General features: G+C 41.3%; 1 protein-coding gene across 2 annotated transcripts; it reads right to left on the reverse strand.

The window, feature by feature from the left end:
* Positions 1-3,365: 3,365 nt before the first annotated feature.
* Positions 3,366-13,995, reverse strand: LOC121598210. 2 transcript variants are annotated; one of them, XM_041924752.1, is made up of 3 exons: positions 13,741-13,995; positions 5,750-6,953; positions 3,366-5,557 (listed from the first exon to the last, which is right to left on the reverse strand). In XM_041924752.1, exons 1-3 carry the CDS (start codon positions 13,815-13,817, stop codon positions 4,355-4,357), a joined length of 2,484 nt encoding a protein of 827 aa, XP_041780686.1. In that variant the 5' UTR covers positions 13,818-13,995; the 3' UTR covers positions 3,366-4,354. The 2 variants fall into 2 exon arrangements, with proteins under 2 accessions (XP_041780686.1, XP_041780696.1); XM_041924762.1 differs by having other exon boundaries at positions 5,490-6,953.
* Between the last annotated feature and the right edge of the window lie 3,059 nt (positions 13,996-17,054).

A 17,054-nucleotide genomic window follows, 5' to 3' on the forward strand; every position in this document is an offset into this window, starting at 1 on the left:
GACTTTTTTGGCACGAATCCATGTTGATACGGGCTTAGGTAGCTGCGGCATGCATGTAGCAGATGTTTGTATATCACCTTGGCTGCGGCATGCATGTAGCAGATGTTTGTATATCAAGTTCGAACACCTTGGCAATGGCACACAAAGATGTAATACCCCGGTAGTTGATGGCATCTGTCCTGTCGCCCTTTTTGTAAATAGGAACCATCCAAGATTTCCTCCATGTTTTGGGAAAGAAGCCATTGGCTAGCGATGCATTGAACAATTTTGCAAGGATAGGTGCTACTGTCGTTTGACAGCGTTTCAGCACGGTAGAAGGAATTCCGTCGAGTCCAGCAGCGAAGGAAGGGTTTAGTTGCGCTAGGGCAGATAAAACGATCTCACTGTGGATGAAAGGAGTGCTCATGTTAATTGCGCCAGCCGGAGTGTTGACGAGAGCAGCATCAATGGTATCGGTATCATTCATGGCCGGTGAAAAGCAATCTGCGAAGCGATCCGCGAAGAGATTGCACATTTCATAAGTGTTGGCACTTGTTGCTACTTTGTACGTAATTGATTTCGGTGTATGCGTGGATTTTGTTTTGCTGTGGTAGAAGCGCCAAAACGAGACAGGCCACCTGCAGAGGTTACGTTGGATTTTACTCAAATATCTGCGATATCGAAACCTGTTATTGCTGCAGTATAAAGAGTGCGTGTCAAAGTAGATCGAGCGAGATCTTTGGCAGCGGCGCGTTTGGTAGTGACTATAAGCAGCTCTTTTTACACGTTTGAGTCGTTTGAGTGTGCGGTCCGCCCAGGGGGGGTTAGGTTTAGGACGCTGAACTGGGACGCATACAACAAAGGCTTGCAACATGAAGGACGAGAATGAACATACTGCTTCGTTAAGTGAAACAAAATTGGAACAATGAAAGCTATTGTTAAACATTGATATCATGTCGTTCAGTTTCACATAGTCAGCTTTAGCAAAGTTATAACGATAAAATGCGGTTGTCGTCGAGTTTTGTCGAGTCGTCGAGTTGCGTCGGGTCGACGAGTTAATACGTATATTGAAGTCAAACGCCGGGTGGTAAGAGTCAAGAGGTACAAGCGGAACAACACTTGGGAAGACAGGCGAACACAATTTAGCTGCGGCATTTTTAGCGTAGAGCTGGTCAAGCATGCGTCCGTGCGAGTTATTGATGTGATTTAGTTGCACTAATCCATTAAATTTTAGTGCTTCGACAGAGGTGTTGTTGGCCAGTGAGCGCGCAGTTGGTTCATAGTGCATGATTGATGAGTATGCTGGCGAGTACGAAGGATCAGCTGTGGACCAGCTTATGCTAGGCTGATTGAAATCGCCAATACAATCATGATACAATCATGTAGAGAGCGAAGAGTCGATATCTCGGAGCTAAGCTGCGGTGGAATGTATACAACCATGACGTACAGATGTGCGTTATTGCAGGTGACGCGCACACAAATATACTCGAGAGACCGATCACGGGAAGGTAATTCTTTCAACTCGTATGCGTTAGAAACGGCTAGCAAAACGCCACCATCGCGAGAGCGAGAGCCGTTGAGAGAGCGATCACAGCGGTAAACAGAGAAGTTGTTGTTGAAGAGAAGAGCAGATGGAATGTTGTCAACAAGCCAAGTTTCCGTGAGGGCGATGAGATCGACGTCAGCCTCCGATACAGCTAGGTGAAATTCTTTTGTTTTAGTGCGCAAACCTCTAACGTTTTGATAATAGCTGCTTAAATACTCAGCGGTAGCGTTGTCATTGTGACAGTTCCATAAAGCGGTTATACGGTAAGTCAATCGAGCTGCGTTGTCAGAGGATGAGGCTTGGCGTGTTTGTTGCATGTAATGAGCGGAACTTCGTCTTCTTCTTCTTCTTTGACACAACAAACGCTGTCGGTCAAGGCCTGCCAGTACCCACTAATGAAGTGAGCTTGGTGTCGTGATATCCGCAACTGTCTTCGCCAATTTCAACATTCGTTTTTTTCATTTTCCTTTTTTTTATTATCTCTTTTTTTTACTGCTGTCTCGTGTTTCAGATGCTTGGTGCTTTATGACCGCTCTCGTCAACATTCGTCCAAAAACTGATCGCTGTGTCGTTCTCTCTCTCCGTCGTCCCCAAAGCTCTCTCCGATTTTCGTTCGTCTCTCGTGGTCATCGCTCCAATTCGTTTCTCTCCCGCTCTCGTTTCTCTGCCGCTCTCGTTTCTCTGCACTTTGTGCTTCCTTTCTCTGGCTCCGTCTCTCGTCCTAGGTTGCTTATCATTTTGACACTTGCCTATACATCGATCTTCTATATTTTTATTATTTCTTATTCTATTCTCTACATTCGCCTCTACTCCTACTCTATTGATCAATTTGATACAAAACCATATCCCTCAGCTTATTCGGCATCTTAATATCCCTTCGTGGTCTTTTTGTGAAGCAAATTCTGGACTATCATCCGATATCTGTACTTGCCCTTCTCCGGAGTTATTTCTTTTCGAGAGTATGACCGTTGGATTTGTCTTAGGTAATGGTTGTCTTATTGCCTTCTTACAATCTGCCACGTTCCTGGTGTATTGTACGCCTCGATCGTTCTGTAGCACCACCTTCGCACCCTGTCTAGCCAAAACTGTAAATTCTTCTAAGGAAAATGTAGCATCCGTCTTATTTTTCTTGGAAATTGAAATAAAACCGTATCCCCCACGGAAATGTCAGAATCTTTTGCCCCTCGATGAGAGTCTGCATATTTTTTGCTAATCATTTTAGAGAATTTATCCTGCTCACGTACGTTACATCTATCCACGTGGTTATCTAATTTGGATTCCCAAAGGCTCGGGAAGAATCCCCGATATCGCCATCCTACTAATAACTCGAAAGGTGTTATACCTAGACGGGCGTGTGGTTTCATGTTATTATGTACATGTACGTAAGAGTTTAGGGCTTCCTTCCAACTGCCTCCTTCATGTTTGGCTGCTGCAAGCGCTTTGATGATTCCTGATTTTGTCTTTCGACGGCTCCGTTAGATTGTGGATTAAGGGGTATAGATTTGTAAACTTTTACGCCTTTCTCTTCCCAGTAAAGAGTAAATTCACTACTTTGAAACGGTGGTCCATTATCGCTCTGAATAGTTAGAGGTAAACCCCAGATAGTAAATATTCTGTTTAAGGCCATAATGGTACTCTTAGCGTCTATGTTATTCATCTCATTTACGGCTATATATCTTGAGTAAGTATCGACAACTACCAAAAACTCGCCTGTTCCACAACCAGGAATTGATAAAAAATTGATTTGGAGGACTTGCCAAGGGCCGTCAGGCAACGTACGATTCGTAAGAGGTACCGGTGGGTTTTTTTCGTGATATTGCTAAACATGTGGTACATTTCTTCACAAAGTTTTCAACGTCCATACTCATGTTAAGCCACCAAAAATATTCTCTCAAAATGCGTTTCACAGCCGAGATACCTATATGACCTTTATGAGCAATTTGCATTATTTCTGATCTTAATTCAGTTGGTGGTATTACCTTATCGTCCTTGAAGATCAGTGATCCCAGAGAACGAATGGATTTCCTTTCTGCTTCGTACCTTCGAATATTGTCAGGCCAACTTCCAGATCTAATTGCTATTCTTACTGCGTCAAGTTCCAAGTCCCTTTCTGACGCCTCCTCGATGTCCCTCCAAGAAACGCTAATAAGACCTCCCCCTAAAGTATACAGAACATGTTTTTCGTCATCTTCGTCGAATGGTTCATCTTCCTCTGTTTTAGCTAACAAACGCGATAAAGCATCTGCCATATTTAAGTGGCTTGGAATACGCTTCACCGTAAAGTCGTAAGCTTGCAGTCTCAACGCCCAAGCTTCTGCCCTCGTAACCGCTCGCTTACTTTGCCTGCAACTTTCGCCAAAGATAAATTCATTTGCCTCGGAGTCCGACCGAATGGTAAACGTTTTGCTTGTTAAATAGAATGAGAATCGCTCTACTCCCCAAACTATCGCCAATGCCTCTCTCTGTGTCTGAGGATACTTTTGTTCGGTTCTAGTTAAAGCTTTTGATGCGCATGCAATTATTCGTGGCTTACTATCAGTATCGAATTGCACCAGGGCCGCTCCTAAACCTACCGGAGAAGCGTCTACGTAGAGCTCAGTCTCATCTTTGTAGCTAAAGTATCCTAATCTAGAAATTGACTTCAACGCTTCGTGCTTAAGGTAAACAAATTCATCCTCCTCTGATTCTGTCCAGTAAAATGATTCCGACTTTGCTAGCTCGCGTAAATGTTTCGTCTTGTCTGCTCGCATGTAAATGAAACGCTCTGAAAAATTCATAAATCCTAAGAAACTTTTGACTTCGAGCACAGTCTTCGGTCGACGGAAGTTCCTAACTGCTTTTAGTTTTTCGTCTTCGACACGCATTCCCTTGTCTGACATAAAAAAAACCTACAAACTTTACTTGTTTTTTTCCGAAGACGCATTTGTCGTTGTTAATACGTACATTATGATTTTGTAGTCGATCCAGAACTGCTTTCAGGTTTTTATCATGTTCTTCTTTCGTTTTACCGTGTATTAAAATATCATCCAAGTAACATTTTTGTCCACTACAGCCCAACAATATTTTTGTTTGTAATATTTCCTGAAAGATGTCAGGGGCGTTGCACAAACCAAATGGTAGACGTTTGAACCGGTAAGTAGCATTTCCGGCAAAAAAATTTGTAAGATGCCGCGATTGTTTTGCGATTTCTACATGGAAGAACGCACTTGTAAGATCGATAGTAGAAAAATATTTGGCACCATGAAGGTCGGCCAGAATTTCCTCCAAATTTGGCATACTAAAAGGTGTGCGTATAATACATTTATTAGGGCCCCTTAGATCCACTACTAGCCGTATATCGTCTTTACCTTTTGGGACGACTAGTAAAGAAGAGCAGAATGACCTATCCATTGAATCCGTAACGAGCTCTATAATCCCTGTATCTAAAAGATCCTGTAGCCTACGTTCGGTCTCCTCTCGAAATGGCAATGGAATGTTCGTTAATATTTTGCGAGATGGTGGCTTGGTAATGTCATACGACAAAATTACCGGGGGAACATTGAATTTTGGGAATTCTTTCTTTGTCGCTACTGCTAAAATTTCGCCTGGAAATCTAACAACACTACCTTGGTAATCGTCCCCACGATCGACTACGACGTTGAGTCCTAACTGCAACACACTGTACCGAAGGGCTGTATCCCTTCCAAGTAAAGGCTTGCCGCCTTTGATAATATAAAATTTTTCGAAAAAACACGGCCTTTCCTCGGAAATAAAAAGCTCCGTAACGAAAGTTCCTACAACGTTTATCTCGCCCGGGCTGGCGTACGCGCGAAGCGGTTTATCGGTACCTTCTGATACACAATATATGTGTTTCTTGGAAGTTTCATCATTATAAAGCTTATCAAAGATACTTTCGTTAACGGTGTTGACCTCTGCTCCTGAATCGATCAGAAAAACCACCGACGTAGAATTTGCTATACGACCGACGATGTATTCACTAAGTATTTCCGTTTGGTGACCACCATTTACAGTTACTGCCATCTGTTCGACAACCTGAAATAATCATCAAAATTATCAGATCCATGTCATAATTTCCATGTAATACACCTCAATTCAGAAATGTCATTATAGTTACTCTTGTAGATTATTCACCAAATTTATTTTATGCAAACAATTAGTAATTCAAAGAACATTAAAAAATTGAAAAAAAATACGGACACCGTTTCAACTTTAATAATCACTTACGATATTTGTGTCATCTTTTCCGTCCTCCTCTTTTGCCAACGTGGCAATTTTGCCAGATTTTGCCGATCTCTCGTCTTCTCGACTGACCCGACGCTTAAGTGTGTTAGGGATTGGCGTTATTCGACAAGCGCGTTCGATATGGCCCGTTTTATGGCAGTTACGACAAACCTTGTCCACAGCATGGCATTTAGACGACACGTGTAAACGGCTGGTGCATCTCCAACAAGGCACAATCTTATTTACCGCCCTTGTACTAACCCGTTCATAGTTATTTCCGTTATCTCTAAAATTTCTCCAATTTGGCCGTCCTTGGTATTCAATACTTTTTCCACGTAGACCTGAAGGGTGCCGTGCGGAGGAATCAGTTTCTACCCGTCCGCGTGTAACCGCCGCTACTATGGCTTCCGCTTCCGGTTGATGCGTCTTCTTGAAGATTTCTTCGTTCGTTTTGTCCAACTCGTAACCTCTGATCTTATCCACAAGTGCCGTTAAAGTACCTCCCTTGCGCATAACCTTACGACCCGCTTCCCGGACTTTAGAGTTTAGTGCATGTAGTTGAAGAACTTCAGTCACGTTCTCCGTTAACTTTTCTTCATCGAAATCGCACAGCTTGGCTGAAGCTATCACGCGCTTTACGTATTTTAAGTCAGATTCATCTGCACCTTGAGTCAAGGATCTAAACTTTTGACGCTGTACTAGACGATATTCCCGGGATCCAAACAGATCTTTCAACCGTTTCATTGCGTTTGAGTATGGTGCAATAGCTACGTCGGGGAATGCTAGGGTTGGTGTTCCTCCCAAGGTTTCCAGTAGTAATGGTCCGGCCTTTACCTTAAAGACGTTGTTTTTAGTGTGTTCGTCTGTGATGCCGGCGAGCTCCATGGATGCCTCTAATAAATCTTTCCAATTTTCAAAAGATTTGCGATCAATCTCGTCCTTTATATCGAGCGGTTTACATTCCGGAATGTTTATAGATACCGCAGAAAGTGAGTTCATTGAAATAGCTAGTGTGGAGCTGTCATTGCTCGATATGTCAATTGCGGTCGAGTGTCGTGGTTCCATGTCAATGCTTTCCTCAAACGGCATAGCTCTCTGCAGTCGATTGTTCTTAAACTTCATCTTCTGGAGTTTAGCGACTAGTAGCATATTTCTTTTTCTCTCCAACTTTAGCGCCTTCCGCAACTTGTTTCCTTTATTGGGCTTCCTAAAAAAAATAAGATTAAAATTTTTTCGTTCATTGTATTATATATATTTGTTGCAGCCCTCCCAGAGGCATACATTTTCGAGTAGCCCTCCCGGAGGCGTCCTCATGTTACAAGTAGCCCTCCCAGAGGCGTACCTTATTCTTTTGTTTTATTAGTATCATTATTACATATATATATTTGATTTCTTCATATTTTTTTTTGCAGCCCTCCCAGAGGCGTACATTTATCGAGTAGCCCTCCCAGAGGCGTCCTCTTTTTACACTCGGCCCTCTCAGAGGCGTTCGTTATTATTATTATTATTATTTTTTTTTTGTAGCCCTCCCAGAGGCGTACATTTTCGAGTAGCCCTCCCGGAGGCGTCCTCGTGTTACAAGTAGCCTTCCCAGAGGCGTACCTTATTCTCTTGTGTTTTTTTTATTATATATATATATTTGGGGCCGGTCTGGTGGTACAGTCGTCAACTCGTACGACGTAACAACATGCCCTTCATGGGTTCAAGTCCCGAATAGACCGTGCCCCCATACGTAGGACTGACTATCCTGCTATGGTAACAATCAGTCACTGAAAGCCAAGCTCTCTTCATTAGTGGGTACTGGCAGGCCTTGACCGACAGCGGTTGTTGTGCCAAAGAAGAAGAAGAAGATATATATTTGTCTAATTTTTTCTTTTTTTTTTGCAGCCCTCCCAGAGGCGTACATTTATCGAGTAGCCCTCCCAGAGGCGTCCTCTTTTTTACACTCGGCCCTCTCAGAGGCGTTCGTTATTATTATTATTTTTTTTGTAGCCCTCCCAGAGGCGTACATTTTTCGAGTAGCCCTCCCAGAGGCGTCCTCTTTTTACACTCGGCCCCGTTCAGAGGCGTTCGTTATTATTATTTTTTTTTTTTTTGTAGTCCTCCCAGAGGCGTACATTTTCGAGTAGCCCTCCCGGAGGCGTCCTCGTGTTACAAGTAGCCCTCACAGAGGCGTACCTTATTCTTTTGTTTTATTAGTATCATTATTACATATATATTTGATTTCTTCATTTTTTTGCAGCCCTCCCAGAGGCGTACATTTATCGAGTAGCCCTCCCAGAGGCGTCCTCTTTTTACACTCGGCCCTCTCAGAGGTGTTCGTTATTATTATTATTTTTTTTTTTGTAGTCCTCCCAGAGGCGTACATTTTCGAGTAGCCCTCCCGGAGGTGTCCTCATGCTACAAGTAGCCCTCCCAGAGGCGTACCTTATTCTTTTGTTTTATTATTATATATTTGCAGCCCTCCCAGAGGTATTCATTTTCTGAGTAGCCCTCCTAGAGATTTTTCTCCTTTACACATAGCCATCCCAGAGGCGTATTTTATATATATATATATATATATATATATATATATATATATATATATATATATATATATATATATATATATATATATCAACGTTCTATAATTCCAGAGAACTGCCTCAATTTATCAACTACAATTTGAATTAGTTTGACTAAAATTGATAAAAAATTTCACATTCGTACCGAACCGTAAAACATATCTGGAAGATCACGCTTCATGCTAAGCACCGTGTAATGAGTTCTTGGATAAAGTTACGGTCGCCATGTAATGCGATGATCGTACAACTGTACTTCGAGTACCGTCGCGGTAGGTCAGTTTTTACTGACATGAGCCGAGGTGGGTTAAAACTTCGTTCGAGCGGACTTTTCGACACTTGATCGTCCAGGCGATCATAGAAACCTTTAGGAGGTTTCCCTTACTGGAAACGTTGGAGTTTAGAAGCCTTACCTTGGGAAGGGGGACATAACTAAACTCTTGAAATAAGTTGGAAGGCGTAGATTTTTGGGCAGCGTAATGTCCTATCTTGACAGTCCGAACGAATCTGACTTGCCATGATCGGAGTTGGTTTTATTTATACTCAAATGAAGTTAAGGGTTTCTCACATTTGGTTCCGGGTTGTATGTTGGAAAGTTATTGTTTTCACTAAGCTAGTTACGTTTGTCTTTTGTTGACAAGAATGATGGTTCTTGTCACTAAGTTCCTGTTTGGGTTTAATGCTTATACTGTTCCTGCTTTGGGTTATAATGCATAAACTGTTCCTGTTTATGTTGTACGTTTCGGTTGGTTCTGTTAAGTGTGTCACAATTGTTTTTATATGAACTGTGTGGCCTGAGCTCTTCCGGGTGTGTATGGTATGATCTGATTTGCTGAGTGTTTTATAATGGATGTGGTGCAATGGTGTGATTTGGCTTTTCAAAGTGTGTTGCTATGTGTCTATGGCTGTTAGTGTGTATTACAATATGTTCTGTATAGCAGATATGCTACACCTCCTCCCTTTAGGAGAATAACGAAAATAATGAAATTGTTTGAAGTTATTCTTTTCATTTAATTAAACTGAGTATTTGTTATGTTTTTTTTTTTGGTTTACTAATTAAATCATTACTTATCTCTTAAGGTGGGTAATATTTTATGTAAATAGATCTATTATCTAGAGATAAAGAATTGTGAATATTTAATATTCTCCTAAAATATTTTGATTTTCCTATGATTCCTTTGTTGGGTTCGTTTCTAGAGTTTTCTGCTTTTATAGATCTTATGACTTTTTGCATGGAGATAACATTATGAAATTTTTCTTTGAGCTCTTTTAGAATCTTGTCGTAAGTAACATTATTTCTTGGTTCTTTTACATTTTCTTCACATAATATGGAATAATTCATTTTTCTAGCCTTATTATCGTGGCAATATAATTCATTGTTTAATTCATTTATATACTTTTTCTTTGATTTGATGTTACGTTTTATTTTCTTTAAATGTTTTGGCTCAGTTGCATGATTGTCGTTGCAATTAATTTCATCACTCATTTCCATGTTGTCTAGCAGTATTAAACTATCTGTTACTTGTTTTTCAACCTTATTTTTCTCATTGTCATTACTTATTGTAATCATTTGTATATGTTGCATGTTTTTATGTTTATAATCATTGTTAGTATCATTTTCATATTCTTTTGTGAATTTATCGTTCTCTGTCATTATTCTTTTTGAGTCGTCTCTTGACCTTCCCATATCATTATTTGTTTCATTATTTAATGTATGTCTTCTTTTTAATTTATCTTTATATTTTCTGTCATTATAGTTTGCTTTGCTGTTATTATTTCTATAATACTTTTTAACTTGGTCATTTATTTGACTAGTATTTCTATAATCTTCATCATTTTGGTGCTAAATATGATTCTTATGTAATTGATTATTATTATTGAACTGTTCATAATTTCTGTTCTGTTCTGTTCTGATGTAATAACATTGCATATTATTGGATCTGCTCTGAATATTATTGTTATAATTGTATTCGCGATTATTATATCCTTGGTTAACTTGACTCTGACTACTACAATTGTTTAACTGATGGTGGCGTTTGTAGAAACTGAAGTTGTTATTCTTTCTATAACTATAGTTGTTGGGTGTTGTTTGAGTAGTTAATGATTGATTCAAATTTGGAAAATTTTGGTAATTAAGCTGGTTGTTTCGTTGCGGGTATTCATGGTTTAGACTATAGCCATGTATGTTAAATTGATAACTATTTTATTTATTTCCTCGCATTCATTTTCCAATACCTTTTGAGTTGCATCTGTTATCGTTGAGAAAGTACCAATCTTCAAGATCATTTTGGTTTCTTCATTTGAAATTTTTTGTTTTAGAGTTTCTATCCCTTGTTTGATTGCCATATCGTTTGCAATTTTTTGTGGGAATTCTAATTCTAGGTAAATTAAATTGAGTTATTAAACCTTCTTGTCAATCTAGTGATCTAGTAGTTATTCTTATGTAAGATAAAATCAGTATTGAAAATAGATTTGTTTGATACTTCTTGAATTGTCAGCAAGTAATGACATTTAAATATGTTATCATTGATATTGTTAGTTTGATTCTTTTGTGTTTCTTTGCTATTAGGCATATCTTATGCATCGCAAGCTCTAATGCTTGGCTTATATTCGTATTTACGTTAAAATTTGATTTTGTCATTTTTGCGTCTTATGTTTGATGTGTATTTATTTGATATCTTATTTACATCTGTCATGCAAGGAAAATATATTCTTAAACTGTTTTTTCTGCTGCTTTTGCAAATTTATGCAGCCTCATTAGTAAATTTTGAATTTACGGTACCTTTTTAAATACATAACATGTATTTAATGTTGCTGCTGCTGATGATGATGCTACGCTGCATTTTTACCGGTGCAAGGTGTTAAATCGGTGCTAGGTACATACTCGATGTTAGATGTGAAGTTCTGCGATGTCATCAGTCGACGCTTGATGTTCTGTCGGAGTTGGGACACTTGTCCATTCTTGCGTGCCAATCCATATTGGGCAGTGGGCTCGCCTTGTCTTTTGGTCTTCCACGTTGGGAACGGTTGTTCCATACAATCACGCTGACCACAGCTTGTTTTGCACTGCACTTTTTTATCCCATATCACTTGCTCCAAGAATCATATCGATTGCTTTACTGTACTGTGCTGAACTTGGGTTGTTGTTAAAAGTTAGCTTTTTTTCTATAGTTTCTCATTTCAAGGTTACTCTACTAGGTAAACCAATCGCATAAGCGTTAATACGTTTTTACACATTTGGGTAGGTTCTCACAACACTGTATACGGTTAATGTTTGTTCATCAATTAAACATTCATTTCGCACTTACACTGCACTAAATGTTTTTATTTTTCATTCTGCACTGTACGAAACTTGCTTGTAGCTGTTCTTTCATCGTTATTGCTTTTGTTTACATATGGGTTTCTTGCGCCAGCTGCGTTGATGAATGTTCCGTTAAAAAAATTGCACATTTGACACTTTTTTTTTCACTTTCCGCCGAATGCCAGTTATGGTCACAATACTTTTGGTTCGTCACACGACACTTAAGCTTTACGTTACCGTTGTACGTATCACATTTTACTTGAAATAATTTGCTTACAATTCTGCCTGTCGATTGCAGATTAAGGTCACGGTCGCCATGTAATGAGTTCTTGGATAAAGTTACGGTCGCCATGTAATGCGATGATCGTACAACTGTACTTCGAGTACCGTCGCGGTAGGTCAGTTTTTACTGACATGAGCCGAGGTGGGTTAAAACTTCGTTCGAGCGGACTTTTCGACACTGATCGTCCAGGCGATCATAGAAACCTTTAGGAGGTTTCCCTTACTGGAAACGTTGGAGTTTAGAAGCCTTACCTTGGGAAGGGGGACATAACTAAACTCTTGAAATAAGTTGGAAGGCGAAGATTTTTGGGCAGCGTAATGTCCTATCTTGACAGTCCGAACGAATCTGACTTGCCATGATCGGAGTTGGTTTTATTTATACTCAAATGAAGTTAAGGGTTTCTCACATTTGGTTCCGGGTTGTATGTTGGAAAGTTATTGTTTTCACTAAGCTAGTTACGTTTGTCTTTTGTTGACAAGAATGATGGTTCTTGTCACTAAGTTCCTGTTTTGGGTTAATGCTTATACTGTTCCTGCTTGGGGTTATAATGCATAAACTGTTCCTGTTTATGTTGTACGTTTCGGTTGGTTCTGTTAAGTGTGTCACAATTGTTTTTATATGAACGGTGTGGCCTGAGCTCTTCCGGGTGTGTATGGTATGATCTGATTTGCTGAGTGTTTTATAATGGATGTGGTGCAATGGTGTGATTTGGCTTTTCAAAGTGTGTTGCTATGTGTCTATGGCTGATAGTGTGTATTACAATATGTTCTGTATAGCAGATATGCTACAACCGTACTTTAGCGTGAACACCGACTTTCGAAGCAATCCACGCATACATTTGAAGTCATAGCCTATGGAATATTTCGCTTCTTTGTAAAAAAAAAAGGAAAACGCCATTTTGATCCTGAGTGAAAACGCGGGTTCTCTAGACGTTGTGCACAAGCCTGCGCACACACACAATTCTGGCGGACATACACTCCTGTTTGAGCATGTGTGTCTTCTAGATCAGGTATGTCAAACCTCCTGTTCGGTAGAAAATTCTTAGATTTTATTAAACAGTGGATTTGCTTAGTCTAAGAAAATAATTATAATTATTGATATTTATCTTTCTTTTTTTTTACAATAGTACACTGACTCTTTTTTTTAATTTAAGAACTATTCTTTTCGGCTCGCGGGTTAAAAATTTAAAACATAAATGTAACACACTGATGAAAAGTGTTTGACACACCTGCTCCAGAATACGTACGCATACACTTAAAGTCGTGGCGCCCTAACGATCTTTTGTGTTATGTTAACAATAAGAACGCAATACCACCGGGCAAAAATTCTAAGAATTCGCGTGATATGTGGATGTCATACACGTACAAACACACATGAACACACACTCGCACACCTCTGGTATCGTGCTCGAACAAGAATGCAAGTTCCCGGGAAACGGTCATACAACTGTGGAAGGCATTGTTTCCGCGTGAATAGGCCCGTTCTCCACACAATCTATGCACACTTGTCGGTACATATTTTTCTTTACAAATCCTCTGTCTTCGGTTAGAAACACCGATCCGTGTTCAATATCGCTTCTGTTCATCCTCAACATGTATCGCTCGTTTATACACAATAAAGCACATTTACTATTTTTCTTTACAAATCCTCTGTCTTCGGTTAGAAACACCGATCCGTGTTCAATATCGCTTCTGTTCATCCTCAACATGTATCGCTCGTTTATACACAATAAAGCACATTTACTGAATGTCTTTTGCAACCGACATGACGTACTTCACTTCATTTATCAACACTTTCAGCCCATTCCCGCAATGCACTGCTCTCAATCCACAAAACGTTTTATACTTACGATCTGGGAGCGTGGTTTGCGCCATTGTCGTGATATCCGCAACTGTCTTCGCCAATTTCAACATTCGTTTTTTTCATTTTCCTTTTTTTTATTATCTCTTTTTTTTACTGCTGTCTCGTGTTTCAGATGCTTGGTGCTTTATGACCGCTCTCGTCAACATTCGTCCAAAAACTGATCGCTGTGTCGTTCTCTCTCTCCGTCGTCCCCAAAGCTCTCTCCGATTTTCGTTCGTCTCTCGTGGTCATCGCTCCAATTCGTTTCTCTCTCGCTCTCGTTTCTCTGCACTTTGTGCTTCCTTTCTCTGGCTCCGTCTCTCGTCCTAGGTTGCTTATCATTTAGACACTTGCCTATACATCGATCTTCTATATTTTTATTATTTCTTATTCTATTCTCTACACTTGGCTTTCAGTGACTTATTGTTACCATAGCAGGATAGTCAGTCCTACGTATGGGGGAACGGTCTCTTCGGGACTTGAACACATGACGGGCATGTTGTTACGTCGTACGAGTTGACGACTGTACCACCAGACCGGCCGCTCTAGAACTTCGTCTAGTTGAAAAAAAAAGATCGATTGTAGACTGGTTCAGGTGCGGAGATGAAGCGCGTTGGTTTTGGGGCGGTCCAGAAACAAGTGTTGAGTTTTGTGCGTCCAAGTTATCATTCACCGGGGGGTGATACTGTTGTGATAATGTTGGTTCAGGACTAGGTGGAATAGACGTGCGTGCGGCTAAACGGTGAGTCGTTGTTGGTGTGCGTGTGGTGTAGCGGTAATCAGTACTAGTTGCTGGTGTACGTGTTGTAAAGCGGTTTTGGGTGGCTGAGGTTAGGAGATGAGGTTTGGTAGTCATGTTGACGGGATGGAAAAAAACTCACGTACACCGATACCGACGGGCCAGGTGGATGGTGTGAGTGCTGCGTCCTGAAGGATGACCGGGACTCTCACTTTGAATGAAAGCCAATTCATGCTGTCCACACTAACTCCTCTTCTCAGCAGGCAATATATGCTATAACGTCCTCGGTGGCTAAACGACGCTTTACAGAAGTTATTGATCGTATCTGTGAATGGCTCACGAGGTGCATCTTGTAGCGGTGATGATAATGGATCGGTTCCCACTAGTTCATGCGGTAGTGTAGGTGGCGGCTGGACGGCAATCGTGGTATTAGTGTATGCGTTTGGCGATGACGCGGCACAAAAGATGTTACCGCGATTGTTTACAATTCTGTTTACATCCTGTTTGATGCCGAATCCTCGATAACATGCCTCCGCTTTTTACCAGTAGCCGGTCGAGGATCAGGATTCCGGAGTAACGCAGTTTGAAGGAGGGTAAAACCACTGCGAACTTCGGCGACAATAGGCTCAACGAGCTTGCCGGTAGCAGCTACAGCTGAGGTGAGGAAGGCTTGGATACCGACCTGGGCGCCTATTTCTTTTACCGAACGGCAGCGCGGATTTTTAAGAATGTTAGTGCAGCCGATGCAGCTCCAGTGCAGATCGACATTGGACAATACCGCGTCAATCAGCTCGGGGGGCAATTTCACGGCAATTTCAATTATGCCATGTGGTGTACATCGTCGTCAGCAGATTTGGTTGGTGGAGGTTCGAAGCACGGGCGGATCATTCGGCGGGGAAGCATCGCGTGACCGATCGTTCCACTGTCGATGCCGTTCTTCCAGTTCGGTCATTGGTGGTCGGCCTGGTTTCAGGTGTGCGTTGAACCCCACGCTACGAGGTAACTATGCTGACAGTGTATAGTTGCCACTCTGCTAGTTCATCGTCGGTCATTGGTAGTCGGCCTGGCTTCAGGTGTGCGTTGAACCACACGCTATGAGGTAACTATGCTGACCGTCTGCGGGTTCCAGGTTCGTCTTTGGACAGCACGCAAAGCCCGTGTCGTCGGCGGTATTCTGTCATTGGAAGTGACAAGAAACAAAAAGAGTCGCTTCACTTGCTACTCTCATACAATTAAATTTTGTACATTTAACCGCAGCTAACAATAATCCTCTAGAATTAGGGGCGCGAGGTGGAATAAATTTCCAAGCTATCTGTCTCTCTAGATACCAATGATGAACGCTACTTGCATGTTTTTTAGTTTTCAATAGTACAATTTTTGGCTGGTTGGCGGCTCCCTTAAAATTCGTTCCGTTGTTGGAGTGATTCTCAACGACTTTGTCTCGTCTCGCAATAAATCTCCGAAGAGCTCCGATAAATGCTTCTGTTGCAAGGTCCGATACAAGTTCGATGTGGATGACTCGGATGCTAAAACAGATAAAAATAGCGGTATAAGATTTACTTGCTTATACGATTCATTCTCGTGGACCCACAGTAGTCAACCCCGGTGATAGCGCATGGTTTTGATGCCGACACACGAGTCGCTGGGAGCGGTGCAACGGGTCCCGCTGCGCAAAGCGATCGAAAACTTGTCAGCCACTCGCTCAATGTAGCTAGAGAGCAAAAACCAATAATGATAAAGTGAGGTGAAAGGGAAAAGAGGGGAGAAATAAAACGTGGGTGTGAAACATTTTTCGGCCATTATCATTTTTGCGCCATCACGGTCGCGTACCAGACCTTTTTTGTCAAAAAGAGCCATACACATACAGCGCGCTCTCTCGAACGACCGTAAACGCTTCAATCGATCAAGAGCTTAGATCGGTTCTTCGGACATTTCGGCTCGCTTTCTCGATCGGTTTCGAGGGTAAGCGAGCTAAAAAGCGAGCTCAAAAACTGCTCGATGTTGTTGTGCGGGGTTGCTCTACTGTCTTCGGGTTGCATCTGGAACAAGTGGTGCACTGAAGATATGTCCGTCGCCGGATCCAAAAGGTTTGACGAATCTCGTTCAGTATAGCCTGCGGTCCTGCATGCAACATTTGATGATGATAGTGATAAGGCAATAGATCAGCGGGAGGATGATTTCTTGGAATGACTATCGGAAACTCTCTTGCTTAATGTTGCATTGCACAGTCGCCCGCCTACTCTAATAAGTCCTTCTGTGCCGATGAATGGGTATAAATATTTAAGCAGTGATGTTTCTAAGACCCAATTCGTCTTTGCCAATGTGCTGAGTTCGGCTGCAAATGTATTGCGCGGCGCCACACTACAAATGGCTTTCTCTTCTAATTGAAGCTCAGACGTAGTCAACCACCTTGACCCTTCATCGTCGTTTTCCTTTGCTGGTTGTTCTCGTTTTAGCCATCGATATAAAAAACGTAAACAGTATCTCACTATTCTTCGCAACCTTGTTTTCATCTTAAAACTTTGCGAATAATTATTTGCTAAAGGATTTCTCTTGTGTGGCGATGAGTACAACAGTCTTCT

The sequence above is a fragment of the Anopheles merus genome, chromosome X (assembly GCF_017562075.2).
Source record: "Anopheles merus strain MAF chromosome X, AmerM5.1, whole genome shotgun sequence".
In the NCBI taxonomy this organism is placed as follows: Eukaryota; Metazoa; Arthropoda; class Insecta; order Diptera; family Culicidae; genus Anopheles; species Anopheles merus.

Bases quoted from the DNA above. Each gene is read 5' to 3' on its own strand.
- LOC121598210 (XM_041924752.1), bottom strand. From the start codon at position 13,817: ATGAAAAAAACGAATGTTGAAATTGGCGAAGACAGTTGCGGATATCAC. The intron at 6,954-13,740 runs GTAAGTATAAAA...TATTTTTTTTAG, and splicing joins GCAAACCACGCTCCCAGATC to GAAGCCCAATAAAGGAAACA. The intron at 5,558-5,749 runs GTAAGTGATTAT...TGATTATTTCAG, and splicing joins GAAAAGATGACACAAATATC to GTTGTCGAACAGATGGCAGT.